This window comes from Trichoderma reesei (assembly GCF_000167675.1).
Source record: "Trichoderma reesei QM6a unplaced genomic scaffold TRIREscaffold_6, whole genome shotgun sequence".
Classification (NCBI taxonomy): Eukaryota; Fungi; Ascomycota; class Sordariomycetes; order Hypocreales; family Hypocreaceae; genus Trichoderma; species Trichoderma reesei.
The window spans coordinates 1,293,151-1,316,314 of NW_006711153.1; the positions used below are offsets into that span (position 1 = coordinate 1,293,151).

At 53.4% G+C, this 23,164-nt stretch overlaps 8 protein-coding genes across 8 annotated transcripts; 3 read left to right on the top strand and 5 right to left on the bottom strand.

The window, feature by feature from the left end:
* Positions 1–436: 436 nt before the first annotated feature.
* TRIREDRAFT_106147 (uncharacterized protein) lies at positions 437–1,235 on the bottom strand. The gene is made up of 2 exons (XM_006964293.1): positions 961–1,235; positions 437–723 (listed from the first exon to the last, which is right to left on the bottom strand). Exons 1-2 carry the CDS (start codon positions 1,146–1,148, stop codon positions 477–479), a joined length of 435 nt encoding a protein of 144 aa, XP_006964355.1. The 5' UTR covers positions 1,149–1,235; the 3' UTR covers positions 437–476.
* A 500-nt stretch (positions 1,236–1,735) lies between these two features.
* TRIREDRAFT_106148 (uncharacterized protein) lies at positions 1,736–2,468 on the bottom strand (the record flags this gene model as incomplete). Its single annotated transcript, XM_006964294.1, has 3 exons — positions 1,736–1,954; positions 2,040–2,206; positions 2,288–2,468. The coding sequence occupies 3 exons, from the start codon at positions 2,466–2,468 to the stop codon at positions 1,736–1,738; spliced, it is 567 nt and encodes a 188-aa protein (XP_006964356.1).
* A 1,239-nt stretch (positions 2,469–3,707) lies between these two features.
* TRIREDRAFT_121262 (uncharacterized protein) lies at positions 3,708–8,201 on the top strand (the record flags this gene model as incomplete). The annotated part of the gene is made up of 4 exons (XM_006964138.1): positions 3,708–4,570; positions 5,700–5,703; positions 7,565–7,662; positions 7,748–8,201. 4 exons carry the CDS (start codon positions 3,708–3,710, stop codon positions 8,025–8,027), a joined length of 1,245 nt encoding a protein of 414 aa, XP_006964200.1. The 3' UTR covers positions 8,028–8,201.
* Positions 8,202–8,253: 52 nt separating this feature from the next.
* Positions 8,254–9,735, bottom strand: TRIREDRAFT_106150 (uncharacterized protein; the record flags this gene model as incomplete). Its single annotated transcript, XM_006964295.1, has 2 exons — positions 8,254–8,900; positions 9,603–9,735. The coding sequence occupies 2 exons, from the start codon at positions 9,733–9,735 to the stop codon at positions 8,254–8,256; spliced, it is 780 nt and encodes a 259-aa protein (XP_006964357.1).
* A 3,078-nt stretch (positions 9,736–12,813) lies between these two features.
* Positions 12,814–14,059, top strand: TRIREDRAFT_106151 (uncharacterized protein; the record flags this gene model as incomplete). The annotated part of the gene is made up of 4 exons (XM_006964139.1): positions 12,814–13,344; positions 13,434–13,724; positions 13,801–13,966; positions 13,998–14,059. The coding sequence occupies 4 exons, from the start codon at positions 12,814–12,816 to the stop codon at positions 14,057–14,059; spliced, it is 1,050 nt and encodes a 349-aa protein (XP_006964201.1).
* Positions 14,060–14,911: 852 nt separating this feature from the next.
* Positions 14,912–16,027, bottom strand: TRIREDRAFT_106152 (uncharacterized protein; the record flags this gene model as incomplete). The annotated part of the gene is made up of 3 exons (XM_006964296.1): positions 14,912–14,987; positions 15,049–15,932; positions 15,998–16,027. 3 exons carry the CDS (start codon positions 16,025–16,027, stop codon positions 14,912–14,914), a joined length of 990 nt encoding a protein of 329 aa, XP_006964358.1.
* Positions 16,028–17,319: 1,292 nt separating this feature from the next.
* On the bottom strand, positions 17,320–19,695 carry TRIREDRAFT_76905 (uncharacterized protein; the record flags this gene model as incomplete). Its single annotated transcript, XM_006964297.1, has 4 exons — positions 17,320–18,630; positions 18,706–19,130; positions 19,315–19,345; positions 19,474–19,695. 4 exons carry the CDS (start codon positions 19,693–19,695, stop codon positions 17,524–17,526), a joined length of 1,785 nt encoding a protein of 594 aa, XP_006964359.1. The 3' UTR covers positions 17,320–17,523.
* Positions 19,696–20,288: 593 nt separating this feature from the next.
* Positions 20,289–22,132, top strand: TRIREDRAFT_106154 (uncharacterized protein; the record flags this gene model as incomplete). Its single annotated transcript, XM_006964140.1, has 3 exons — positions 20,289–20,368; positions 20,584–20,672; positions 20,769–22,132. 3 exons carry the CDS (start codon positions 20,289–20,291, stop codon positions 22,130–22,132), a joined length of 1,533 nt encoding a protein of 510 aa, XP_006964202.1.
* Between the last annotated feature and the right edge of the window lie 1,032 nt (positions 22,133–23,164).

Genomic DNA, 23,164 nt, shown 5'->3' on the forward strand with positions numbered 1-23,164 from the left:
CCTTCTCTGTCTCTCATCACCGTCTGCATCTTGTTTTCCTTTATCAATTTTTCGGAATCTGTATTTGTACAACTATAGCTATGAGAGCAGAGTGTGCCTTTCTATAGGGATTTTCTAATTGAACCCGGCGAGTCCTCTTTAAAGCGCCTTTCTCCTGCCTCTGTGACGAGGCATAAGAATGACAGACACGCTCCTCCTTCACGCCCGTGAGGAATAGGCATGCTGTGGTTGGCATCTCGCACTCCAATTCCCTCCGTCCTAACCGGTCCATGAGAGTGGCGAGTGTCTTTGCAAACACGTACCAGCTCTCGTATGTCTTCCTTTGTATCTGTATGTATATACATGCGTACTCGCCGCAAGGGACGTGTACAGGTATGCTATAATATTACATGACTTCGGGTCGATAGATTGTCTCTCTCATAATCGTATCGTCTTTGCGTCGTTTGATGCTTGTCCTGCATCCCCCGGCTCCCTCTCTAGTACTGGCTAGCCGCAGCCTGGCAGGCCTTGAGCTGCTCGAGGTACCAGTTGCAGATCTGCATGTTGCCGCCGTTCTCGTCGAGGCACTTTGTGAAGTTCTGGGCGGCGCCGGCGCAGTTGTTGTACTGCTGCTGGTTTTGCTGGGGCGCGGCCTGGGCCTGCACGGGAGCGGCGGGTTCGGAGGAGCCGCCGCTGAAGAGGCCGCCGATTGCGTGGCCGACGGAGGAGCCGATGGCGACACCGCTGTGGTTGGATTCTGGTTAGCTGCGTATGATCTTGGGAACATAGGATTTGATATCCATCCATGGCTCAGCTGAGGCGTTTCGTGACATCTGTGACAGTATAGCCGAGGCAAAGTCGTCGTTCCGGGCATGCGGCATGCCGACGAGCTTTTCCGTCTTTGATATCACGCTTTTGCGCCGGTAGCTGGAAAGCCAGCAAAGATAGCAAGAGCAAGACAGGGAAAAGACAGATACTTACGCAGCAGTGCTGGCCATCTGGCCAAACAGGCCGGGGCCCTGCGACGCCTGCTGGGGAGGCATCATGGTCGTGGGAGCGTGCTGCTGAGGAGGAGCGGCCATGGTGGTGGCAGGGCGGTGCTGCTGGGGCGCGGGGGCGGAAGCAGTTGGGCGCGAGGGAGCGCGGCCGACGGATCGTTGACGAGGCATTTTGTGAAAAAATTTGGCTTTGGTTTAACTGTAGTATGGCAGAGTGTAGAGAAGTGAAGAAGAAGAAGAAGAAGAAGAAGAGAGAAAAAGGCGAGGCTGAAGCAGTTGAGGTGACGATGGCAAATGGCAGAATGCTGGAAAGAGGATTTATTTGCGGCCAATGGGAGGGGCCCAAATTGTGCTTGTGCAGAGCCGGCCAATTGGCTTACAGGGCTAGTGCCTCGTTAGACCGATGGGTGCCTGGCAGAGAATTTCATACTGCACTGCGAGAAGGTTCCAAGATATATCTAATATGATAGATGGGATGCTCAAGGTAGGTAAATTAAGATGAATATCTCCGCCAATGAATGACCGACTCTGTCATGATTCCTTTTGTCTGCTCTTCAGACAGAAATGCATCTCAGAATTACAATGTAAACCATGTCCAGTTCCTGACCCTTTGTACCCTTGAACCCTCAAACAAATCCGTTGCCGTAAAACGCCCTGATGAAGCAGCAGATGGCAATGAATGTTCGCCACTCTCTATAGCCAGCAAAGCATACGCTAAAAAACCCTCACAAACAAAGATAAGCACCATCGTATTCTTCTCACTTCTTGCTCTTGGTGCTCTTGGGCTTGCCCTTTGTCTTGGGCTTCTTGTTCTTGTTCTGGCCCGCTGAAGAGGCGCCGTCTGGACCTGAGCCGGCGGCAGGCTGAGACGCGTCTTCTGCGCCACGCTTCTTGCTCTCCGCGGCCTTGAGCAGCGCTCTTGCGCGCTCTTCGGCAATCTTTTCAGCCAGCTTGGCGCTCAACGGCTTGTTGTCGCTCTGCGGAAATTGTTAACCAAAGATGAGAGGAGGTCTCATCGAGGTAATTGATGAGACGTGAGATATGGCATGAACAGCAACTTACCAGATCCGCCTTCAACATGCGCGTGGCAGCCTCCTGGTTGACAACGAGCTTGCGCTGGCCGGCAGGCTCCTCTGCGGCCTTGATCTTTGCAAAGTACTGCTGGATTCTCTTGAGTTCGGCAAAGACTGCGTGGTTTTGCGCATCGACCCCTTGGATCTTCAAAGATGCTGTAAACATGTCAATATTAGCCTACATGAACAGGAGCCAAGGCATTCATCGCGGGACTGTAACATATGACCGGTACGCACAGAAAAGAAGAGACTCAATGGCATACGCCGCCATGGAAAACAGCTTGGCCCGGTCCAACAAGGGCAGCTGGGAGGACATCTCGCTGAGATTGCCCAGCAAAGGCTCAAGCGCATCCTCGAGGCCGTCCAGCTGAGAGCCCAGCCTCTCGACATCTGGCATGATTGTGGGAATGTCCGTCATGATGGCGAGTAAACTCAAGATTAAAAAAATGATAACAAAGAGAGAATCGGATGAGATTTGACAGAATATTCTTTGGAATGCAGGCGTTGTGATGCCAGCTTCTCCCTCTTCTTGTTCACTTGATAGACGAAAATGCTAAAAGCTCTGATTTCCGCGTTTGGCACTTGCTGAGTCGGCTATCGGGAGTTCCGGCTATTATCGGGGCGGCCATGCGCCTATCGAGGCACGATCCCGCAGTGGTTGAGTGGACACTGGCGAGAGAAAAAAGAACCCTGACCGATAATAGTAGAACGAGGCAACAAAGACGGATCATCGACCCGGATAAAGCGCAGCATTGACTCTCTCTCTCTCTCTCTCTCTTGCAGCTCTTTTTGCTTCAGGCTGAACCTCCTGCGAAATCCAATCGAAAAATCTCTACTTCAGCAGCCACATACATCACGCATTGCCGACCTCTCCACCCGCTGATATATACCTTACGCCACGATCCTACTCCTCGCTCCTCTCGTTCTCCTCGTTCGATTTCCTACCTCACGATCGCCCTCCTGAAAGACAGCCGAGACCTTCAGCGCCACATGAACATTCGAATCTAGATCAAGCGACTGATTGAGAACGCTCTTCATCCGCCGTTACCGAATCCTACCTCTCCTAACCCTCTCCCCTCTTACACCAATTCGCCTCGCCGACCCTTCTCGGCAATCCTTCACGGTGGCTAGCTCAGTTCGACCGCGGCTCTCCAGCCGGATATGTCAGAGACATTCAGCATGGACTGGCGATAGCATCTCCCGAGGCCGGCGCTATGTCACCGTGGCATCGACCTCCTCCGGACCCGGCAACAGCCATGCCAAATCGCCCGGCCCCTCGACTCCTACCGAAGCGAGCTCGCGATATCCTGTACCTCGGCCGTGGTCAGAAGCCTTGCGCCCCGAAACTGCCGCAGCAAAACCCTCCTCCTCCGGTTCTTCTTCTACCTCCACCTCCTCATCGCCATCCTCATCTGCGCCGAGATTCTACGTGCCCTCGGTACTTTTGCCTCCCGAGGCGGCAAAATCGCCTTCCGTACACAAGATCCACATATTGGGAGACGACGAGAGATCGAGGTTCATTGCACACGCCTTGTCGGGTGTTTACGACTCTGTTGAGATGCTGGGGTGGAAGAGAGGCTCCTCAATATCGGCATCGCCCTCGCCTTCGTCGAGGTATCGCAACATCTACAAGTCTCGAAACGGCAACCAGCGCAAGATGAAGCTAGAGCACCTGTCCGTGACTCCCAAGGCCATCACCAGAGACGACAATTCGCACATTGACCAGCTGCTGGTGGCTGGACCTGGGCATGAAGCCGTTGAGGCTTTGCAGTCCGTCAAGCACCGCGTCGACAGAGACACGGCCGTGTGCCTGATGACGAACGGATTGGGCGTCCTTGAAGAGGTGCGGGCGCGGCTTTTCCAGGAGACCGAGTCGAGTCCGAGCTTCGTCCTTGGCCACATGAGCCACCGACTGGCGCTTGACCGACGCACCAACTCCGTCAGAGAGCTGCGGTACGGCATGACGCAGCTGACGTTTGCGGACTCTGGCACCCGTCTGGGCAAAGACGTGGAGAAGACGGAGTCTCGCACCGACTTTGTCCGGACCATTGAGGGCGTCAAGGACCTCAACTCGTCGCTCACTCCCTTTGACAAGTGGCTGCGCTTCAAGCTTCCGTCAGTCATACTGGACTCCGTCGTGGAGCCCGTCTGCGTGCTGATGGAGATTCCGTACGCCGGCCTGCAGCGGAATCCGGCTGCGCGGCGGATGATGCAGCGCCTGCTGGCCGAGATCGTCTCAGTTGTGGACAACATGCCGGAGGTCGAGGGTTCGGCCACAATCCGGGACTTTATACGGGGCAACCGGATTCAGCAGTACATCTACAGCCGCATCATGGCCAGACGAAGCGCCTCGAGCGATCTGGCGCGGCAGATCCAAAACGGCCTGCCAACGGACATTGACTACCTCAACGGCTTCTTCATCCGGCGCGGCCACCAGCTGGGTATCCAGACCCCGACCAACCTCATGATCAGGGATATGATCAAGGCCAAGCACTCGCTGGCCATCGAGCGGCTCAACTCGTACATCCCCGTCGAGGAGACTTCGGTGCCCAGCCACCTCTCGTTTCGATATCGGACCCTGCCGCCGAATTCACGAGGCAACAGGCTTGTGTAAGCCGACTTCAAGTTACATACATTGACTCGTGTAACGACTACGAAGTACATTCATGGGGTTTGGTATAAAGGACTCAAGGGGAAAAGGGGGTGCTTGGGAATACAACGAGTCCACTTCTGTACACCTGCTTGTTTTCAAGTTTTTTTTTTTTTTCTATCTCGGGCATTAGCATTGGCGTGGAACCAGGTATGACATGACAGACGGATCTTTATACAACTATACATTTTCACCCGTCGCGCATCTCTAGCATCTCTTGCTCCTCAGATTGACTCTGTAGTCGCTGTTTGGTGCCGTCACTGTTGCACTACTATTGCCCTGGCGAATGAACGCTGGGAACGTGTTTGATGCGGCTTACATCGTACTTATACTTAGTCCCTAAAGGGCCTCTTCTCTCATGTATGCCCAACTACTAGTATGGCTCGTTGGCTGAAGATCAGGTAATGTTACCCTTACGCCTGGCGTGTGCAGTCTCAGTCCGCTGCATCACGAGCCTCAGCACAAAGGGTCAAGGCCCTGGCGAGCGCACAAAGCTCACACACACACACACACACAGCATAATTCCGAGCCTATTCTTCTTCTTTGGATATCGAAGCATTGCATGTCACTGTTCCTGGTTACATTTTCAAAGAGTTTGTAACGAGTCGGAAGGCAATGCGACACATCATGGGTTGTACCGCATCTACTGTGCTTGTTGACCTGTGCCCTCCCCCTCCCCCTCCCTTTCCACAAGCATCACATCATACTACTTGATGATCCTGGTCCTCGATGGGCCGCCTCGGTCTCGCCCGCAACATCCTGTACGGAGCACTCGGTTTCGGTATTCGTCACCTATTCGCTGCTAGTCGGGGGGATAGTCCAGCCATCTCAATCATGGGGACGGTCGAGCGGGGTCAATATATGCGGGAGGATTGCCGTAGTAGCAAGGGATAAAGCTGGCAAGGTAATGTAAGGGGGGAGGGGATGCGTTGGCTAGGCTTGCTGTGTGTCTCGTGTGCAGCCGCTTGGCGCATTCCAAATAGGTGCAGTAAGGTGCAGTAAGGTAGGTAATATAGCCTGCTCAAGCTCAACTCTATGTCATCAGAGTTTGTGTCAAACACTCTGCTTGTACGTATATGAATGCCTAAATCCCCTTCTTCTTCTCCTTCTCCTCATTTACTCGGCTTCTTCGTTGCTCATCCCCTGTTCATTTGCCCCATCTTCTTTCCATCTCCTCTACATCAATTATACGGAACCACTTCCAGTTCCAGGTCGGCCTTATCTTGTGAGGCATAACTTACACTGACACCACTCAATTGGGGAATCTGCGCACAGCAGACTCCAAACATAAGAATCAAAACCTGACATGATACAGAGAAGAATATTTTGAAAACCTATCCATCGAGGTCACCCATGGCATCTTCCACAGAACCAGCCCCGTTCTCTCGCTTTTCCCGCCTTCCTACGGAACTGCGCTTGAAGATATGGCGTCTGAGCCTGCCAGATATCGACTGCATCACAATGCACAACTGGCAGAAGGGATACTGGGGTCCTCGCAATCTACCAAAGGCAAAACGCAGAAGGACTCTCAACAGTAGCGGCAGCACAAGCGACAAACCCATCGCTTTCAGCTTCCATCACGAAAAGCTGAGGGGTGTCCACGTCGACATTGCCATGGCGCTTGTCAACCGCGAGGCCCGAGGCATCGCCGTGGACTGGGTTCGCAAGCATGGCTTCACGATGCACTACAACGAGGCCAGGGGATGCCCCGTCTTTGTGCCCCATTTCGATCCCATGCGTGACGCCCTCTTTGTCGGCATTGACCAGTGGCGCCCCTTTTGCAACGAGCCTCACAACCGGCTGGCGGAACCCGACCTCATGGGTCTCGTGGTCAACAACACCGCTGAGATTACGCGCATCGCCGTCCCTCACGTAACCATCTGGCGCGACACCTCCGGGCTGGCCGACATCTCCCACTGGTACCCTTGCCTGAGGGCGATTGACATTGTCTGGGACATTGAGATGGACATTGTGCGGGAGACGATGCTGGCCAAGGGGGACAGGACCAAGGCGAGGGAGCGGCTGCGGTATCAGCGGTGGAGGGTCAAGGATCTCCGGAGCAAGTCGTTGGTGTGGGATCGGGAAAAGAAGCAGTTTGGCTGGAAAGGCCGGGAATCTGTATGCATCTGGAGCGCCTCCGAGATGTATGCGCAGATGGAGGAGATGGGCGCAGAGCTGGCGCCGCGGCTTGCCGAGAGGGAAGACGGAGAGTTTGAGATTCGACCCATCTTTGCCGCCAAGGGGTGATGAATCTTGAGCTTGATTACAGGTAGGTGATGTATGGTTTCTTTGTTCATCAATGATGGTTCAAGGTATCGTATCTTGTGTTTTATTTTATTTTATTTTCTTTCTTTTCGAAAATGGGCGTTCTCCTGGGCTGGTGGATGATTTGGTGGATGACTCGATGGATGATGGATGTTAGTTGTTAAGGGGGGGTTGATTCTAGGTGCTTCCTCTCCAAGATTGCAAGTGTTTGTTTACTTTTCTTCTCATGAAAATTGATTTTCCATCTCTCTATATGCTCCAACAGATCCCAACTCTCCTCGGTGAATCGTAGCAGCCAACGTGTTCCTTCTTGATGGATGCCTTCTTGCAGCTATTCCCACCTACCCTCTATCAATGATCACGTGGGCAACAGCTGCCCCTCCAAAGCACCAGATTATCAAGCTTGACATGGGAAAAAAGGGCCCCGCAACCAACTATGACGACTGTCAACTGCTAGAAGAACACCAACTTAAACGTTGTTGACGATCGTAACAACGAAATGGACGAATCAGAGCTGGAACAGGTAAGTCCTACCACATGAGTACTTGGTTCTTCGTCATCAGTTCATGTCTCATATATACGTGTCTCCCCCTATACAGATCCGCAAAGCTCGTCTCGAGCAGCTCAAGGCGCAGGGAGGCGGCGCTCCCCGAGGCAACGGCGGTCCCTCCGGCCAAGACGGAGAGAGACAGAGACAGTGAGTAGCCGAGTTCTTCTAACCCATTTGCCCCAGACCAGCGCAGGGATCAAATTCTGACTGACCCTTTTTCCCCCCCTCCCAGACAAGCAGACGAAGCCCGGCAGCAGATCCTCAACCAGATCCTCCACCCAGAGGCCGCGGACCGTCTCGGCCGCATCCGCCTCGTCAAGGAGCAGCGCGCGACCGACATCGAGAACCGGCTCATCACGCTCGCCCAGACGGGCCAGCTGCGGCAGAAGGTGACCGAGGCCCAGCTCAAGGACCTGCTGACGGCCGTGGCGGACAACCAGGAGCAGGAGAAGATTGTCGTGAGCAGGCGCAAGGGCTGGGACGATGACGATGACGACTTGTTGGACTTGTGAGCGGGCATCATGGGCGTCGTCTTTCTCTTGTTCTTGTTCTTCGTTTTCTCCTTTTTTTTTTCAGAGCCTCTTGAACTACGATTACCCTATTCAGATTCTTTAATGTTTGGTCGGTTTCTCGTCACTTTTGAAAACAAAGGCATGGGCAAAAGCTGAGATGGTATCTTTTTTTCTCTTCTTCCTCTCCTTCTTCCTCATCACTACCACAAAACACCGCCCACTTCAATCAAATCCCCTTCTCTCGCATCTCCTTGAGCCGCCTCTTATCCTCCTTCTCCCGCTTGCGAATCTCCCGCAGGTCCGGCGGCTGCTCAATGCCCAGCTCTCTCCGCAAATCGTCCACGTCCCGCTCCAGCTGCTCCTCCCAATAGACATTGATAATGTCCTGACTACGCACGCCGTTCTTAACCGCCCACGGCATGTAGACGCTGAAGAAGCGCCGCCGCTCGGCCGGCTTGAGCGTGGCCACGGCCAGCATGCTCAGCCCCGTCATGGGCAGCAGCGTGTTGGCAAACTCAAAGGCCTTGAGCGCCACCTCGCCCTCGCGCACCGTGGGCAGGCCCGTCAGCGCGTGGTAGAAGTCGTGGCACTCGCGGTACCGCTGCATCACGTACGCGCACTCCTCGTCGTCAATGTACCGCACCGGCGACCGGGTGTCTGGCGATACGCCCTCGCGGTCCAGCCAGGAGGCGTAGGCACGGCCCACCGAGTTGGGCGGCAGGGCGCGAAGCGCCGGCAGGCTCATCGTCTTGGAGCTGATGCGCGGGCGCTGCCGAAGGATGCGGCGGCCTGTGGGATGCGCCAGCATGGCGTCGCGGAGGCGGTAGATGAAGTACGGGGTGGCCGTCGTCTCGCCCAGGGTGGCTATGAGATCTGCAGAGATTTGCCAGCGTCAGAATCCTATCATGTGTGTCTCTGCGGGTGTGTCCCTCTATGTCTCTCACTGTCTCTCTCTCTCCACCTCTCTCGCCGTGTATGTGTGAGTGTGTAAGGGTGAATGTGTGTGGGTGAATGTGTGTGTGCGAGGGGGTGTTTGTGTGTGTCATATCGTGGCATGCCATGTCAGGTCTGCCATCACAATCATCGTCTCTTTCCCGGTTTCAGTGCATCATGTCTTGCTCTGTATCATGGTCTCCATATTCCACCCCTCAGCCTCAAGTCTCCGCCCTCCTCCCTTCGTCATACGCACACACTCTCTCACTCAGGAGGGGAGAAACAGACAAGGGGGGGTGTCAACTCATCGTGCGAATCCTGTAAAAGCGGACCCAACATGTTGTTTGCTACCTCTAGCCCCCAAGTCTTAGAAAGGAGAACTTGGGAGGAGAGAAGTACTGAACAACACCGGGCAAGGGAATTGAAGGAACCCGGGCTAGGGAACCGACATGGCAAAGAGCAGGATAGGGCAAACTGTAGCATAGCATCGGCTTGATGTAGCATCGCAAGGGTTAAGAGAAGGGGGGGAAGGGGAAAAAGGAGCTGGAGGAGCATGAGAAGCCATGAGAGAGACGGGAAGAAGAAGAAGAAGAAAAAAAAAAAAAAGAAGCACATCGTATGAGATGACAACTCAGGGCGTACCAGCACGGTAGGGGTTGAGCAGCGACATGATGCCGGATCCGAGCGCCATGCCTGCCTGCTCGATCCTGGTCAGAGGTACATGGCCAGGATACTTGGGCGGAGGCCGGTTGAGTGCAGAGAAGCGGCGGGCCATTACGGCCGTCGAGGGCGTGTTCGTGGTCGTCGAGGAGCGGCTGATTGCATGCTGACCCCGTGATGGCAATGATCGTGGTGAAGCCGAGGACGAGGACGAGGACGTGGACGCCGACAATATCGAGGGGGCCGAGGCTGCAGAAGCCGCAGAAGCCACAGAAGCCCCGAGTCCAGACCGGACTCTCACCAGCGACGCCTCCATTTCCGTCCTTCAGCGCAGCGCCACTAATGCAGCAAAGACGCGGTGCCTCGCCAGCAGCTGAGACTAAAACTCGGGTGTCTTTCCGTATGAGCAAGGGAGAAGAGAGCAGGGGTTGAACAAGAAGAAGAAGAGGAAGAAGAAGAAGAAGTTGAAGAAGAAAAATCAAGCAGTCAAGTTTGATCACGAAAGTGCCTCCGCGCGATGGATGCTGCGACACTCCCCCCCTTGTCGTGGCTTGTCTTGATTTCCCGCACGCCGTCTGTTTGCTGTCAGCCGCAGTTTTCTGGCGTCTTTGTAATGTCAAAAGGGACGATGCGAGAGGTCGAGATGCTCCTCAGGTGTATGCTTCGCTGAAGAGACTGAAGCCCGACAGAACCAGAAGACGCGAGACGGAGGTTCAGGTTGAGGTGGAGGAGGAATCAAGATTTTTGGTCCGATCGGATGACTGCCGGCCGACCTACCTTGTGAGCTACCTGGCTAGCCCAATATTTGTGGAGTGGTTTGCAGCAAAGGTACTTTTACTGTACAAGTGATAGAAGAGGCAGAGCTCGACCTTGACTTGAATTACCTAGTTCAGGGTCAGTTCATTCTGGTTTGAAATGGTTTGGTTCAGTTCAGTTGAGTCGTAAATCTGGTTCACCAAACGTCACGGCGTCATTGTCTTGATGTGTCTCTGATGCCTGCCACACGATTCGAGGCTGGCCTCTGTATTACCACATCGAATAAGGTAGGCCATGGTCACAACTGATGTAATGGCGGCTCAACCAAGTCTTAGTAGGCACTAGGGGACACGCACTGACTTGTTGATTAGAATTGAGGGCATACTACTACTACTGGTAGTAGCAGTAGTAGCAGCAGCAGCACCTCATCCTTGATACCGGGTAAGGTAGTGGTCGCTGCATTATGCCCAAGCGCTCATACTCATAATCAACGTGCTTCGTCAACGTGCTTCTGGTGTTCAACCAGCGTCAGAGACATTGAATGTCATGTCAGAATCCTGTCGTCTCTCTCGTCCGGCAGATCCGCCGGTAATCTCCGATCTGATGCGCACTCAATGCCACAGACAACCGCCAGTAAATATACGCTCGTGACAGTCTCGGTCACAGGACGGGCTGCACTTGGACGAGACGCTCAAGACATGCAAATATCAATCAAGCCATGCTCTTGCTGCTACTTCCTCTTCTTCCTCTTCTTTCTCTTCTTCTTCTTCTTCTTCTCCTTCTCCTCTGAACAAGTTACTCGAAACCATGCTACAAAATTGGTTCATTACTACAGCAGCAGCAGCGGCAGCGGCACAGTTTCTGTCTTTTCCCCTCCCCTCCTTGTCACAGCCGATCAGTGATCCCCAGCGGAGAAAAAAAGAAAGGCACGAAAGGTAGCTACACGTCCCCCGGCAGACGCAGAGAGACTGCACGGCATCAGGGAAGCACATTGGAGGGGGAAACCCCACAAAGATGTGGGAGCACAAATCTAAAGCTGCCACACAAGAGCAGTCCTTTGGGCTCTGGGCGCATAACTCGTGTAACGCAGTGACGGCCTGCTCTGCGTACTTTCGTTTTCCGCGTGCAGCTCTTGATAGAGGGGGGAAATAGACAGGGGAGGAGTCAAAGAAGAGAGAGGGAGAGGGAGAGAGAGAGAGAGCGAGTTTGGCTGGCTGTCGTTGGGCTTCTTGCTCGGGCCATTGGGAATCGACATCTCGAGCGTGTGCCTCGTTGGGTATCTCGTCGACAGTTGCCGTGGAGAGTTACCCTTAAGCAAGCAAAAGAACGCCCAGCATTGAACGCAAAAGTAGATAGACGCAACACAATGTAGCAGCAATCTGCCGGCGGCTTACTCCAAAACCAGGCACGCATCTGGGCTCTGGCTCTCGCAGCCGGAAGACATTGGTGTGGTGTGTGTCATCACAGCATCTCTGGGTACATGCACTTACAGATAGATCTTGTGGCAGATTCTGTCTCGATTCTTGTATTTATCTTGCTTCCTTTCCCTTCTTCTCTTGTCCAATTCTTCGCACGTAGATTACTCTGCTCTCGTTCATCTTCCAATCCTACAATCGATTGCTGATTCCAGATTGCCCCAGCCTCCTCATTCTCATACTCCGTCACCTTCGCAGCCTGACAGGAGTTCATTGATATCCTCGCGTCCTCGCCTCTTCTCTCAGAGGCACTTGCAACCTTTGCTTCTTTCAATCCTGGCTGCATCTACTCACGGGAACTTGCACTTGGACATCAAACTCTCTTCCCCCCCTTTCTCTCCTCTCATGTCCTTCTCTTCCCCACTCTATTCCTCTTTCTCCCGGTCGACGCCATTTCCTGTGTAACTCGTTCTCCAACCACAACAGCACAGCTTCTCGTTGCTTAGACTTGCCATTCTGAGGCCCTCCATGTAAGAGACTCTCCGTCAACAAGCCCTTCCCAATTTGCCGTCCCTGCTGCTCAAAAGGGGGCTTCTTTGACTCCTGGTTCTTCCTCTCTTCTAAGCAGCAAACAGTCACAGCTACTGCCTGAGTACCTAGGTAGGTAGGTAGTATTCAAGGCAGATATCGATCCAGTGATAACGGTCGACACCAGCTGCCACGCCTCGGGTGCCCAGCCAGCTGTAAACACGAATACGAACGACTGCAAACGCAGGAGCAAACGGACGCATCGACCGCAGCAGCTGCAACTCACATTGTTCTTTCCGTCTGGCTTGACCGGCTTTTCCCTTTCTCCTTCCCTCTCTTCTCCTCCTGCTTCTTCCTCACCAACCCAACTCGCCCACCCCCTTCTCTTCCCTTCTCCCCCCCATTCTTCATCCTCCTCCTCCTCCTAGAACTTCACTATCGGGAGGTCCTCCATCTCCTTTGGGAAATCTGCAGCTCCTACGATCGATTTGACCATGCCTATGATATTTTCAGAACACATGGAGCACTACGATCTTGAGACCATCTTCCCTTACCGCTCGGACGTTATCCCTCCGTATGAGCGGATAGAGGTTGAGTACGTACAGCATTCTTGCTTTCGCTTCCTTCATCTTGCTTCCCACTCTATACGCGAGGGTTCTTCCATTCGCCTCTGGCACCCTTTCATGCCTGTGCCGCTTACTGACTCTCTCTTGAATCTTCAACTCGGTTTCAGCATCATTACCGTTCACTGCCTCAACATCGAGGCCAAGTACTTTGTGCACAAAAACACCTGGAGCTACTCTAGCAAGCTCTGGCCCAGAGATGTCCTTCCCAGCTGCTACCAGAAGCGTTGTCGAGTCATGCTCTTCTCCTGGAATGATGGCCTTGCCGTAACTGAAGAAGACTCGCGCTTCGTCAAACATGGCGATCATCTTCTCCGACTGCTCATGGAGAATCGGCTCGAGGATCCTACTCGACCGATCGTCTTCCTTTGCCACGGCGTTGGCGGACTTATTGTCAAGGAGGTGAGTCTCAACTCTGCATTCTTCCCCTTGACCTCTCGGAAGTCGCCTGCCTGCTGACACCTGCACGTCGCCGTGCTGCAAACTGTTAGGCGCTGGCCAAGGCTCATCTGGACAAGACGGGCACCATTCACATCATTGATCAGTGCACTCGTATGCTGGCCTTCTTCAACACGCCTCACCACAACGTGGCCAAGTCTGTGCGAAACATTGCCAGCGCTGCCGTCAACCCCACGGCCCCTGACGTCCTCGACAAGCTGGACAAGGCATGCGAAGAGCACGTCGAGCGCATGGCCCCCGTGGAGGCGAGAGGACGGCTCTACCGCAGACGCGTCATCATCAACTTTCATGGCACCAGCATTTACCGCGGCACCGGCATGGTTGTGAGTTGTTGCTTCGACAATGTCACTCAGTTGCTGTCCTTCACCTGCAGATACTGATTAGACCCTTGTGCTCCAGCTTGTTGAGAAGGAAGATACCAAGTTCAATGCCAGAGCCGAATACTGGGAAAAGTATTTCCCCATCTACGGCGATCATACCTCCATGTGCAGGTATCGCGGCAGCGAGGATCTCACCGGCGAAACTGTGCTGAAGATCATCGGCCTCAACACACGTCTTGCCCTTCGTATGTTCCCCACCATGGATATCATCAACAGGCCGAGGTTTCGCTTTTGAAGGCGTCCTTGTCCTCCCCTACAGCAACAAGAGCGTCCACTAAGGTGCCCAGAAATCGATTGCTAGATGCGAGACGATGGCGAGAGCGAGAGTTGCAATTCGAGGCCGTTTAATATCTGCCTGCGCGGTATCATGCCTAACCCCGTCCCTAGACTGGTTTGTTGTGCTCTCATTGAGCCCTTAATGGAGGCGTCTGGAGTGGTTATCTCTCTTCTTTCTTTCCACTGTCGCTATTTATTTCCTTTCATTTGTTCTCTAGTCGAGGTACTAATGTCGAGTTAATACAATCATCGTCCGAATGCTCCTAAGACGTGTGACTCCCGTCCCTTGTATTGCCGTACACACAATGCTGTCACGGGCGTGATCCCTCTTTATTTCCTCATTTCTCTTGGTGATGAACACTGTAGACTGCTCTTCTTTCTCACCCATGGCTGCCTCCCAAGATTATTATGATGACTCTTAGGTGATCATGTACGCTTGCGCTAGCTAATGAAGATGCTATCAAGAGACCCGAGTATCAAGGCCATGGAAACATAGGCAGTACCTATGCATCATCATTGAACTACCTACCTAATGAACATCATTAACTCGCACTCTAGTCCATAATCACTACTACATCTGTCGGGGGATCACAGGCAGTCGAGGCATTTTGATGTTACTCTTTGACAATTCTCCGCCGTTCCTACTAAGAAAAGAACCAAGCATCTAGAATTCGCGATTACAACATGTACTAGCCATCTCTTCAAGTTCAAGACTTCAACCATTATCCAACAAGAAGCCGAATACTCCAAAGAAGAGATTGTGTTCCTAGCCACGAATGATCCGCTACTTTCACGCCCATTGGATTCAAGATCCATACCTTTCATTCATCTTCCGCATTCACCATCTTTATTGCTTAAAGTCGAGTTTCTCGAGATCTTTCGCCCATGAATAAGATAGAGTACAAGATGATCCACAAGCAGCTGATCACACTATGTCAACGTTAGCATCGAGAAGCAGTATAACGTGGAAAGGAGAATGCAGGTGACATACATGACCAGAACAAGGGACTTGTTTTGCTTCAACTTGAGCATAACGAGCTTCGTCTGCTCCGAAGAGAACAAGACGGTGGCTACGGCCGTCGACAGTGCCGGCAGCGGCGAGAATCGGTGGCCTGGGAAGAAGCCATCCGAGTCATCACCACCCCATGGGGACAGATAACGAAGAGGACGGTGAAGCATCATGACAGTGTTGAGACGGGCCAGGTCCAGCTCGCCATAGGTAAAGCGCTCGTCGATTTGGCCGTAGAGCTTGCCGCCGCGGAGCATCCGATCGACAAACAGCTTCCACTCGTGAAACTCCAAGCTGTCAGGCACCAGCTTGTGCGACTGTGCAATGGCAAAGTCACTCTCGTGCGCGACGAGGGCGACGTACGAGTACACCAAGCCCATGGCGCACTTCCAGAGCTTGCTGTGCTCGCAGGGCACCTCCTGGGAGAACTGGGCGCTGCGCCGCATGAGGCCCGACTCTCGGAGAAGATGAAAGTCGGTGGCGTACGGGCACGACTTGGGGCAGTCGAGGTATTCCGTCCAAAACTTGGGCTCGAGGAGGTACCGCGGCAACGGCTTGATGTAGATCTTGCCATTGGCCCAGAGCAGGTGCGTGTCCAGCCGCTCGCTGACCTGGATCTCGAGGCCGAGAGCTTGCTGGTAGTGGAGAGGTCGAGGAGACTTGACCTTGCCGAGGACGAAGAAGTAGGCCGAGGCTTCGGTCAACTTGCTCATGTTGAGGTCGTCCGCCAGGAAGTATCGGACACGGTTGTGTGGCGGGCCTATCCAGGCGGAGCCATTGCGGAAAGAAGCAGGCAAGATGCTTCGCAGTTCGTCTTCCGTGAGGGCAGGTTCTTTTGGCTTTATCGGGACGGCAAATGACACCTTCTAGAGAGCTTCTGGTTAGCGACTCAATCTCAAGATGGTGAAAGGTTCGAGACTAGGTAAGCTACCTTGTTCTTGTTGGTAAGAGAGAATGTCATCATGACTGCACGTTGAGATTTCGGATGATGGATCGATTGATGGATTGTGGCACACAAAGTTGAAGTCGATGGCAATGCAGTTGAAGCAATGATTTTATATCGGCAAGCAGCTCCAGGCCAGGTCAAGTTGCGACTGGGGGAAAAAAGGGGGGGGGGGGAAAGCCACCGAAGAGGAAGGGAACAAAAAGAGGCGCCCGTTATGACTCGCAAGGCGCAACAAACATGACAATCAAGAAAATGTCAGGATGCGATGCCAACAAACAAGTCCCGCTGTCTCAGTGCCTGATACTGCTGCTGTTCCGGACGCCAGCCGATAGTCTGCGCTCCGGGAAGAGATCGTCAAGTACGGTGCTTCATTGTCTCTCAGTAATCTTACCACGTGCTACGAGAAAAAGAAAAGAAAAAAAGGCCAGAGAGAACGGCACAGGTGAAGATCAGCACCGGTAACCCGGTATCCAGCGCTGTGCTCGAATCCAGAGGACGGGTAGTGATCGCAGGGTGGGCATGGGGACGGCGATAGCTTCAGCCTCCAGCCACGTTATCTCGGCCGACTTACGCTATATTGGCCGACTTACGCTATCCAGTCTTCTCTTCCTGAGCCGGCTTCTTCCTCTTCAAAAAGAGCCCTTGTCTGTCCCGCCTTCATCAGCACCAACAGAATTTCTTCAAGCTGGGCTCTACGCAGCTGGGACAATGTGTCCCTTGCTCGCCTGACGATGTACTATCCCCATTTCTACCCATCATGGGGGCAATAGTCTCACTGCAAGCAAGTAAGCAAGCAAGCAAGCAAACAACCAAATCAAGGCCTGCTAACATTCTGTGGCTTTCCACCACGTCAAATGATCCCAAGGAGAAGTCGTGAAGCCCCCCCGAAAGCCCTGTCCCGTCGGTCCCAAGGCCCGGATAGCCACATCCTTCCCCTGTATATTGCAGCAGCAAGGGTTGCAAGCCACTTTTCACGTATGGTGCAGGATCCCGGGTGTTGCTCCGTCCACACCCTCTCAGCCTCCAGCCTCCAGCCTCCAGCCCATCAGCTGCAGGCCTGAGAAAAGGCAGCCCGCAAGATCCATCATCGACAAGCCGCGTGCATATACCGGGCCGCCTTGCCTAGTCTTCTCCAGGAATATTAGTACATGGCACCTTGGGGTCTTTAGTTTTTTTTTGGCGGTGTGAAGGAAGGGTTGTATGGCCGTGAGGCGTGGACCCCTCTGTTCATGTGCTTCATGTCTCATTATCATATCTCATTATCATGCTTCACCCGCTCCGCGCGAGATGTTTGCTCAAGGGGGCGTGTTCTCTCCTTCCAGTCCTCGACGCATCTCTGCCCAGACTCCTCTGTGTTTCTGCTTGTTCTGTTGCCCTTGGGCCCCCAAAATCATCCATCGCCATTGCTTGTTGACTCTCGGCTGCCATCCGCGGCCTGCCCTCCCCCACTCTTCCCCATTGCTTCACCCGACTCTTGTCTGACTTTGACGAATGACACACAGCTTGTCTACTCATTCAGCCTCAGCCTTCTCCACCAGGTCTTCTTCGTCCACGTCATCATCCGCGGCTTCTGTCTCGTCCGGTTTGTCCTCGTTGGCGGCTTCGACCTCCTCGGCGACCACCGGAGCTGCTTCGACCAGTTGAATCTCCTCAACCTTCTCCACTTGTCTTTGGTTGGCCTTCTCAATGGCCGCCTGGGCTCCGGCCCACGGTCTTCTCCCTCTGCCCATGTCAAAGAGTCTGTATACCGCTGGGACGTTGGGCCCGTCCATGATGAACTTGTACAGCGTCCTGTTCTTCCACCAGAACTTCCACGCCTCCCAGCCCCATCCCTCGAGTCGTTCTATGACACCCGTGCCCGCGGCATCATTGAGCCAGGCATATGTGCCTCGAAGATCTATACGGAGACCCAGATAGGCCAGCGGGCCGTTTTGGAGGGCTCGCACCACGAAGTTGTAATGAGAATCAATCTCCCTCTTCATTGCTCGCGGCGAGGGCAGCGGGTAGCTTCCGGACCACATACTGGCGAGTGCCATGGTGGCAAGGTCGTAGAGCACAAAGGTAGGCCGCAGAGTCGTCAGGCTGCCTAAGACTGCTAGTGACTCTGGGTATCGCTCAGACAGGATGCCATGGTATAGCCTCTGGTATTGGCACTTTTGATTGTAATACTTTGCCGACTTGAGCTCTTCGAACGCGTCCATGGAATAGTCAGCATCCGCAGGATGGCCCTCTCCTTGGACGAGGGACAGGTCGTGATAGTAGCCGCAGCAGAAGATGATGGCGTCGACGTCGGTGATTTCGCTGCCGTCCTTGAACACGACGGTTCGTGGACCGGCAACTCCCATGATTCCGGGGTAGACCTTGACACGGCCGCTGTCCAAAAGCTCCGGCAGGTCGTCGCACACAAAGGGGCTGCGGTACAACGGACCGCTGACAGCGCCGCTAAAGCAGGGATGCGCCCTCAGGGTGGGAAAGGCGTAGCTTTGTACGAGGCCAATGGCTTTGCCGGCGAAGTAGTTTGTGGCGTTGGGAGACAGTCGCAACAGCGTTCGTATTCTCGCGTCCCTGCGGCGTGTCATGTAATGGTCCCACGGTCGTCCTCGGATGGTTCTGGGGATCTAGATGTCGGCATCAAGCAAACTCTTGTCAGCGGCTTTCTTGCACTCCTTAGCCGCGAGCTCGAGACTACCTACCAAGGAGCACCGGCTCCTGCTGCTGAGGTACAGCTTGTTTGCGCCGGCCTTGTCCAAGAAGCTCAGTGTGTCTGCTCCGGTCGATCCCAAGCCGACGACCAGGACGTTCTTCCCAGCGTATCTCGTCGGGTCCTTGAAGTCGCGAGAGTGGATGGCGTCTCCTGCAAACTTTTCGATGCCTTTGATCTCAGGCATGTTGACGACGTTCAAGCCGCCCGTCGCCAGGACGACTCTGTCATACTCTCGCTCCTCTTCGTCGCCCGTCTTGGTGTGCTTTGTCGAAACGACCCAGACGCCGTCCTCTTCGTCTCGTCGGATGCTCGTAACGGCCGTCGAAAGCTCAATGTGCTTGATCAGTTCGAACTTGTCTGCGTATGCCTCGAGGTAGTTGCCGATCTGTTGCGCGGAAGGAAATGACGGATAGTCTGGTAGGGACAGGATGGTTTAGCAAAGCCCTCGTCTACAGCTTTGTCCGTTTTCCTCCTTTCTTTCTCTCTCTCTCTCTCTCTCTCTCTCTCTCTCTCTCTCTCTCTCTCTCTCTCTCTCTCTCTCTCTCTCTCTCTCTCTCTCTCTCTCTCTCTCTCTCTCTCTCTGTGAGGGAAAACTTACCATCCGGCATTGGGAAATCGGTAAAGGAATTCTGTACAATGACAACTTGCCCATGAGCGTCTCGTTCTCTCACGTGCCCAGGATAATTCAAAGACAAAGGCGAGATCCTTTGTTCGCAGGAGTCCAATCGCAAGCGCAATCGCAGTGGCAGCCACTCACTGTTTCTTTCGACATGTTGACCCTCGTCTCCGGTAGCGCCGACACTTGCTGCGCGTCCAGTGAATGGTGCCAATTGCCTCCGAGATACTCGTTCTGCTCCAGGGCTCTGACGTTTAATCCCTGCTCGACCAGATTTTTCACCGCCAGCAGACCGGTGACGCCCGTGCCAACGACGCACACATTGTTTCCCACGCCGCCTTTGCCTGTGCCGTATAATTCCATGGTGCTGGCCGGGGGTCGGTTCGTGATCAGGGCAGAGCTGGTGGGGAGGAGGAGAAAAAGACGGAACAAAGACAAGAGAGGTCAATGCCGAAAAAGCTCGAGGCTGGCGCCGTTGGGCATCTAGCTCAGGGGTGATCCCTCTTCTCCCCCCCCGGTCCCGTCAGCTACTAGTATTATCGACTATTTTATCTGCTACTAGTGCCATCTCAGAAGGAAGAGAATCGCCTCCAATAACAAGAAGCTACTACTAGTAGTAGCGATCCGATCAATGGCTGGAGGGGTGGACCCGTCTGACGCCGTTGGAGATGATGGACCCCGGACACTAAAGTAGCAGGAGTTGAGATCTATAACATTTACACATCGATTATGATACCGGGGTTTAGAATCATGTAAAGCGTACCATGGATCTGAACCCCAGTATTCTGTACATGATGATTGATTGTGACTATACCACGTCTTTGTTCTGAATCCTCACTTACCTATAGGACGCTCTGGCGGCAATGCCATGTCGCAAACAGTACGCCGGCCAAACACACATTATACAGCCACCATCACCAATCCACCCTGCAACCCATTAATAAGGTACCAACAACATGGCAGCCCGGCTGCTATTCGACGCAGAAACGCCCGGTTGGCTCATTGAATGGCTATTCTACAGCAAAGTGAGGTCAATGTGAGTTTCACAAGGTAGGACGGCATCTCCACATGAGCCAAGTTTGTGTAGTGACGAGTTTCAGTGCAGCAGCTGCTAACCTGCCGTCTCAAGTGCTAGGCTGCTTGCATTTACTCACAGTTGCTATTGTGCCCTCCTTGTGCCCTTCTTTGATGATGAATTGGGTCACCAGACACTGAATAACAGTCCTGATTCTATGCTATATTCTTCGTCAGTCTCTGCCAAATTTTCTTTCTGTTAAATCCTCCAACTTCCCACGTCGAAGGCCTTCCAACTGCATGTCAAGTGTCAACATCGGAGGCTAGTTAGTCGTTTGACCTCAGCTATCAGGGCTATACCGACACGATTTCTCCCCTTTGAGTATCAGGAATGGATGACTTACTCCATCACATCCGCCCAGCTCTGTTGGCCGAAGAGGACAGGCAATGGGAGTGGGACTGGAAGAAGTTCTACCTGCAGCCAGAGGTTCTCTCCAGAGATTTACACGACCGATTTAACAGACATACGCTATCCTTAAGACGTCCCGATGTTTTCCAGAGAGATGTTGAGAGCTGTATTGAACTCGCTGCGACTGAAGAGGAGTTTCTGGCGAAACTTGAAGAACGAAAAACCCAACACGTGCAGGAGGTGATGAGGGCGTGGAGAAGCATCTGCGCCGTCATTGAGTCGAACTCTTGGCTGTTGGCCAGCCCGGATAGGGGCGACAAAGAGGATGCCGACAAAGAGAATGTTGACGAAGACGAAGGCGACAGAGGCGGTGATGACGGCGGCCATTTGGAAGAGCGTGACAACTGGAATAATGACGGCAATGAACACAGAGGTTTAGCGACGGAGAACGATTATCCTGCTGCAAATTCAAGTGCGTCCCCTCGACGTGGAACTGTAACTTCTCTAGACCCGTCACAATTCTATCTTGACGACATCACGAGCAAACTCGTGGAAGGAAGGAAAAGATGGGCAAAAGAGACGTGCGCCGAAATTCTACAGCAAAGAAGGACGCAACGGCTTGCTGCTCCTACGGCTTCAGCTCTTACGACTGCTGAATTGACTGCTCCAGACTCCCTGTTCTGCGCCGGCATATGGGATCCTGACGGGCTACTACCATCGAGAGACCTTACTGGGGGACCATTCCCCAGCCAAGATGAAGTCCAATCCGCCAACCCTACTCCGATTTCAGATTCTCCGGCGAACAACCCCCTCAAGCGACCTCGAGACTCTCATGAAGAGAGTATCAACGATCAAAGTCTTAGAGTCATAGAGGCCGACTTGATTGCTCTCACAGGAACCGAAGACTTTGGAGAGGAAAGTCACGGCTTGACCAAGTTCACAGAGCCAGCGCTGGAAAGTCCCGCGATAGACAGCGTTGTACGCGAAGCATCGCCATCGATATCAACCCGAGAGCCCATGGACATAGATTCGAGCGAAGATGATGGAGATGTCGTAATGACAGATGCTGCGCTGACGGAGAATCCGGCGCCAGGAAGGCCCAGGACGGCACCTCGCGGCTCTCGTCGACAAGACAAGCACGGAGCCAGGACTGGAAAGTCCTCGCTCGGGAAACGGACGACGCCTCTACAGCAACAACAACAACAGAACAGGGTCAAGAAGAAGCAGAGCCGTCGACGTTCAGCACAAGCGGCAAAATCACCCGCACTCCTTGATCGGCTCTTACGCTCAACGCGATCGTCTAGGCGGGACGCTGGACACGAGTTGTGGTACCTTGGTGATGATGCCACGGCTTGCCCCGTTACAAATGCTGGTTGAATGGGCAAACCAGTTAGTAAGAGGGCGCCCAGAATAAGTGGCAGTTCAATGAGGAGGAACATTTGAATTCGCCCAACATGATTGGGGGCAGTGGGCAGCCTTGCTCTGATTGATTGCTGGTATGTTTTGGCTTCTTCTACATCTTCTGACATGGCTTTGAGTCTGACACATTGGAAGGCAACAACGTAATCGATTGAAGACAAAGAACCGCCTGTCACAGCTGGCTTCAACACGGCATGGCCATCATCCAGCAGGGCTGGGGTGTAGCGGCGAGGTCTTTGATTGCCCTCATGACGGCTTTCCCTGGGTATATGTCACCAATGGCCACATCACAAGTTCAATCTGGTCCCCAGCAATAAACTTCACTCCGACCTGCTCGGAGACCCTTTTGGAGCTGTTGCTGCTTTGACGGCACTTAGTTGCTTCGCCGTGACATCAACGGACTCCTCTGAAGTTGGAGCTTGACAAGGGCAAAGCATGTGCTGGATCGATACGTCGATGTCTTGCTTCATAGGCGGAGGTCTTTGGATGGATGGTTCAAAAGTCTCCGATGGCTTACGAGACACGTCTACGGAGGCCCTGAGGGATATTCCCAATTTTATTCTTCAGTCATGAAGTAGAATAATGAGCCGCGATCGAGCAACCATCTTGGTATGTGTAACAATGCCTGTTCACCCTCACCCTAAGACGCCACTCATGACGCTTACCACTCACAAGCAGCTTCAGATAGGAACCCAGGACAAGATATCTGGGAGACACAGTAGAAGGACCAAAGAGTGTCTCGATACTGGTGGGCTATGATTAGGTCAAACACGCTTCTAGACGAGTACACGGGTGAATGATGGCGGAGAATATCGTGGGCTCTAATGTCGACATGACTGTAGTAGCTCTAGCTCTACGCAACTACCCCTGTTCATGTAGCTACTATGTTGCTATTGATGAGCGAGCTACAATGTCCGAAGCAGCTGTACGAGAGCGAGTATGTAGGAGACCTGGCGAGATGTGCTCTCCCCAATACAAACCCTGCGAGCC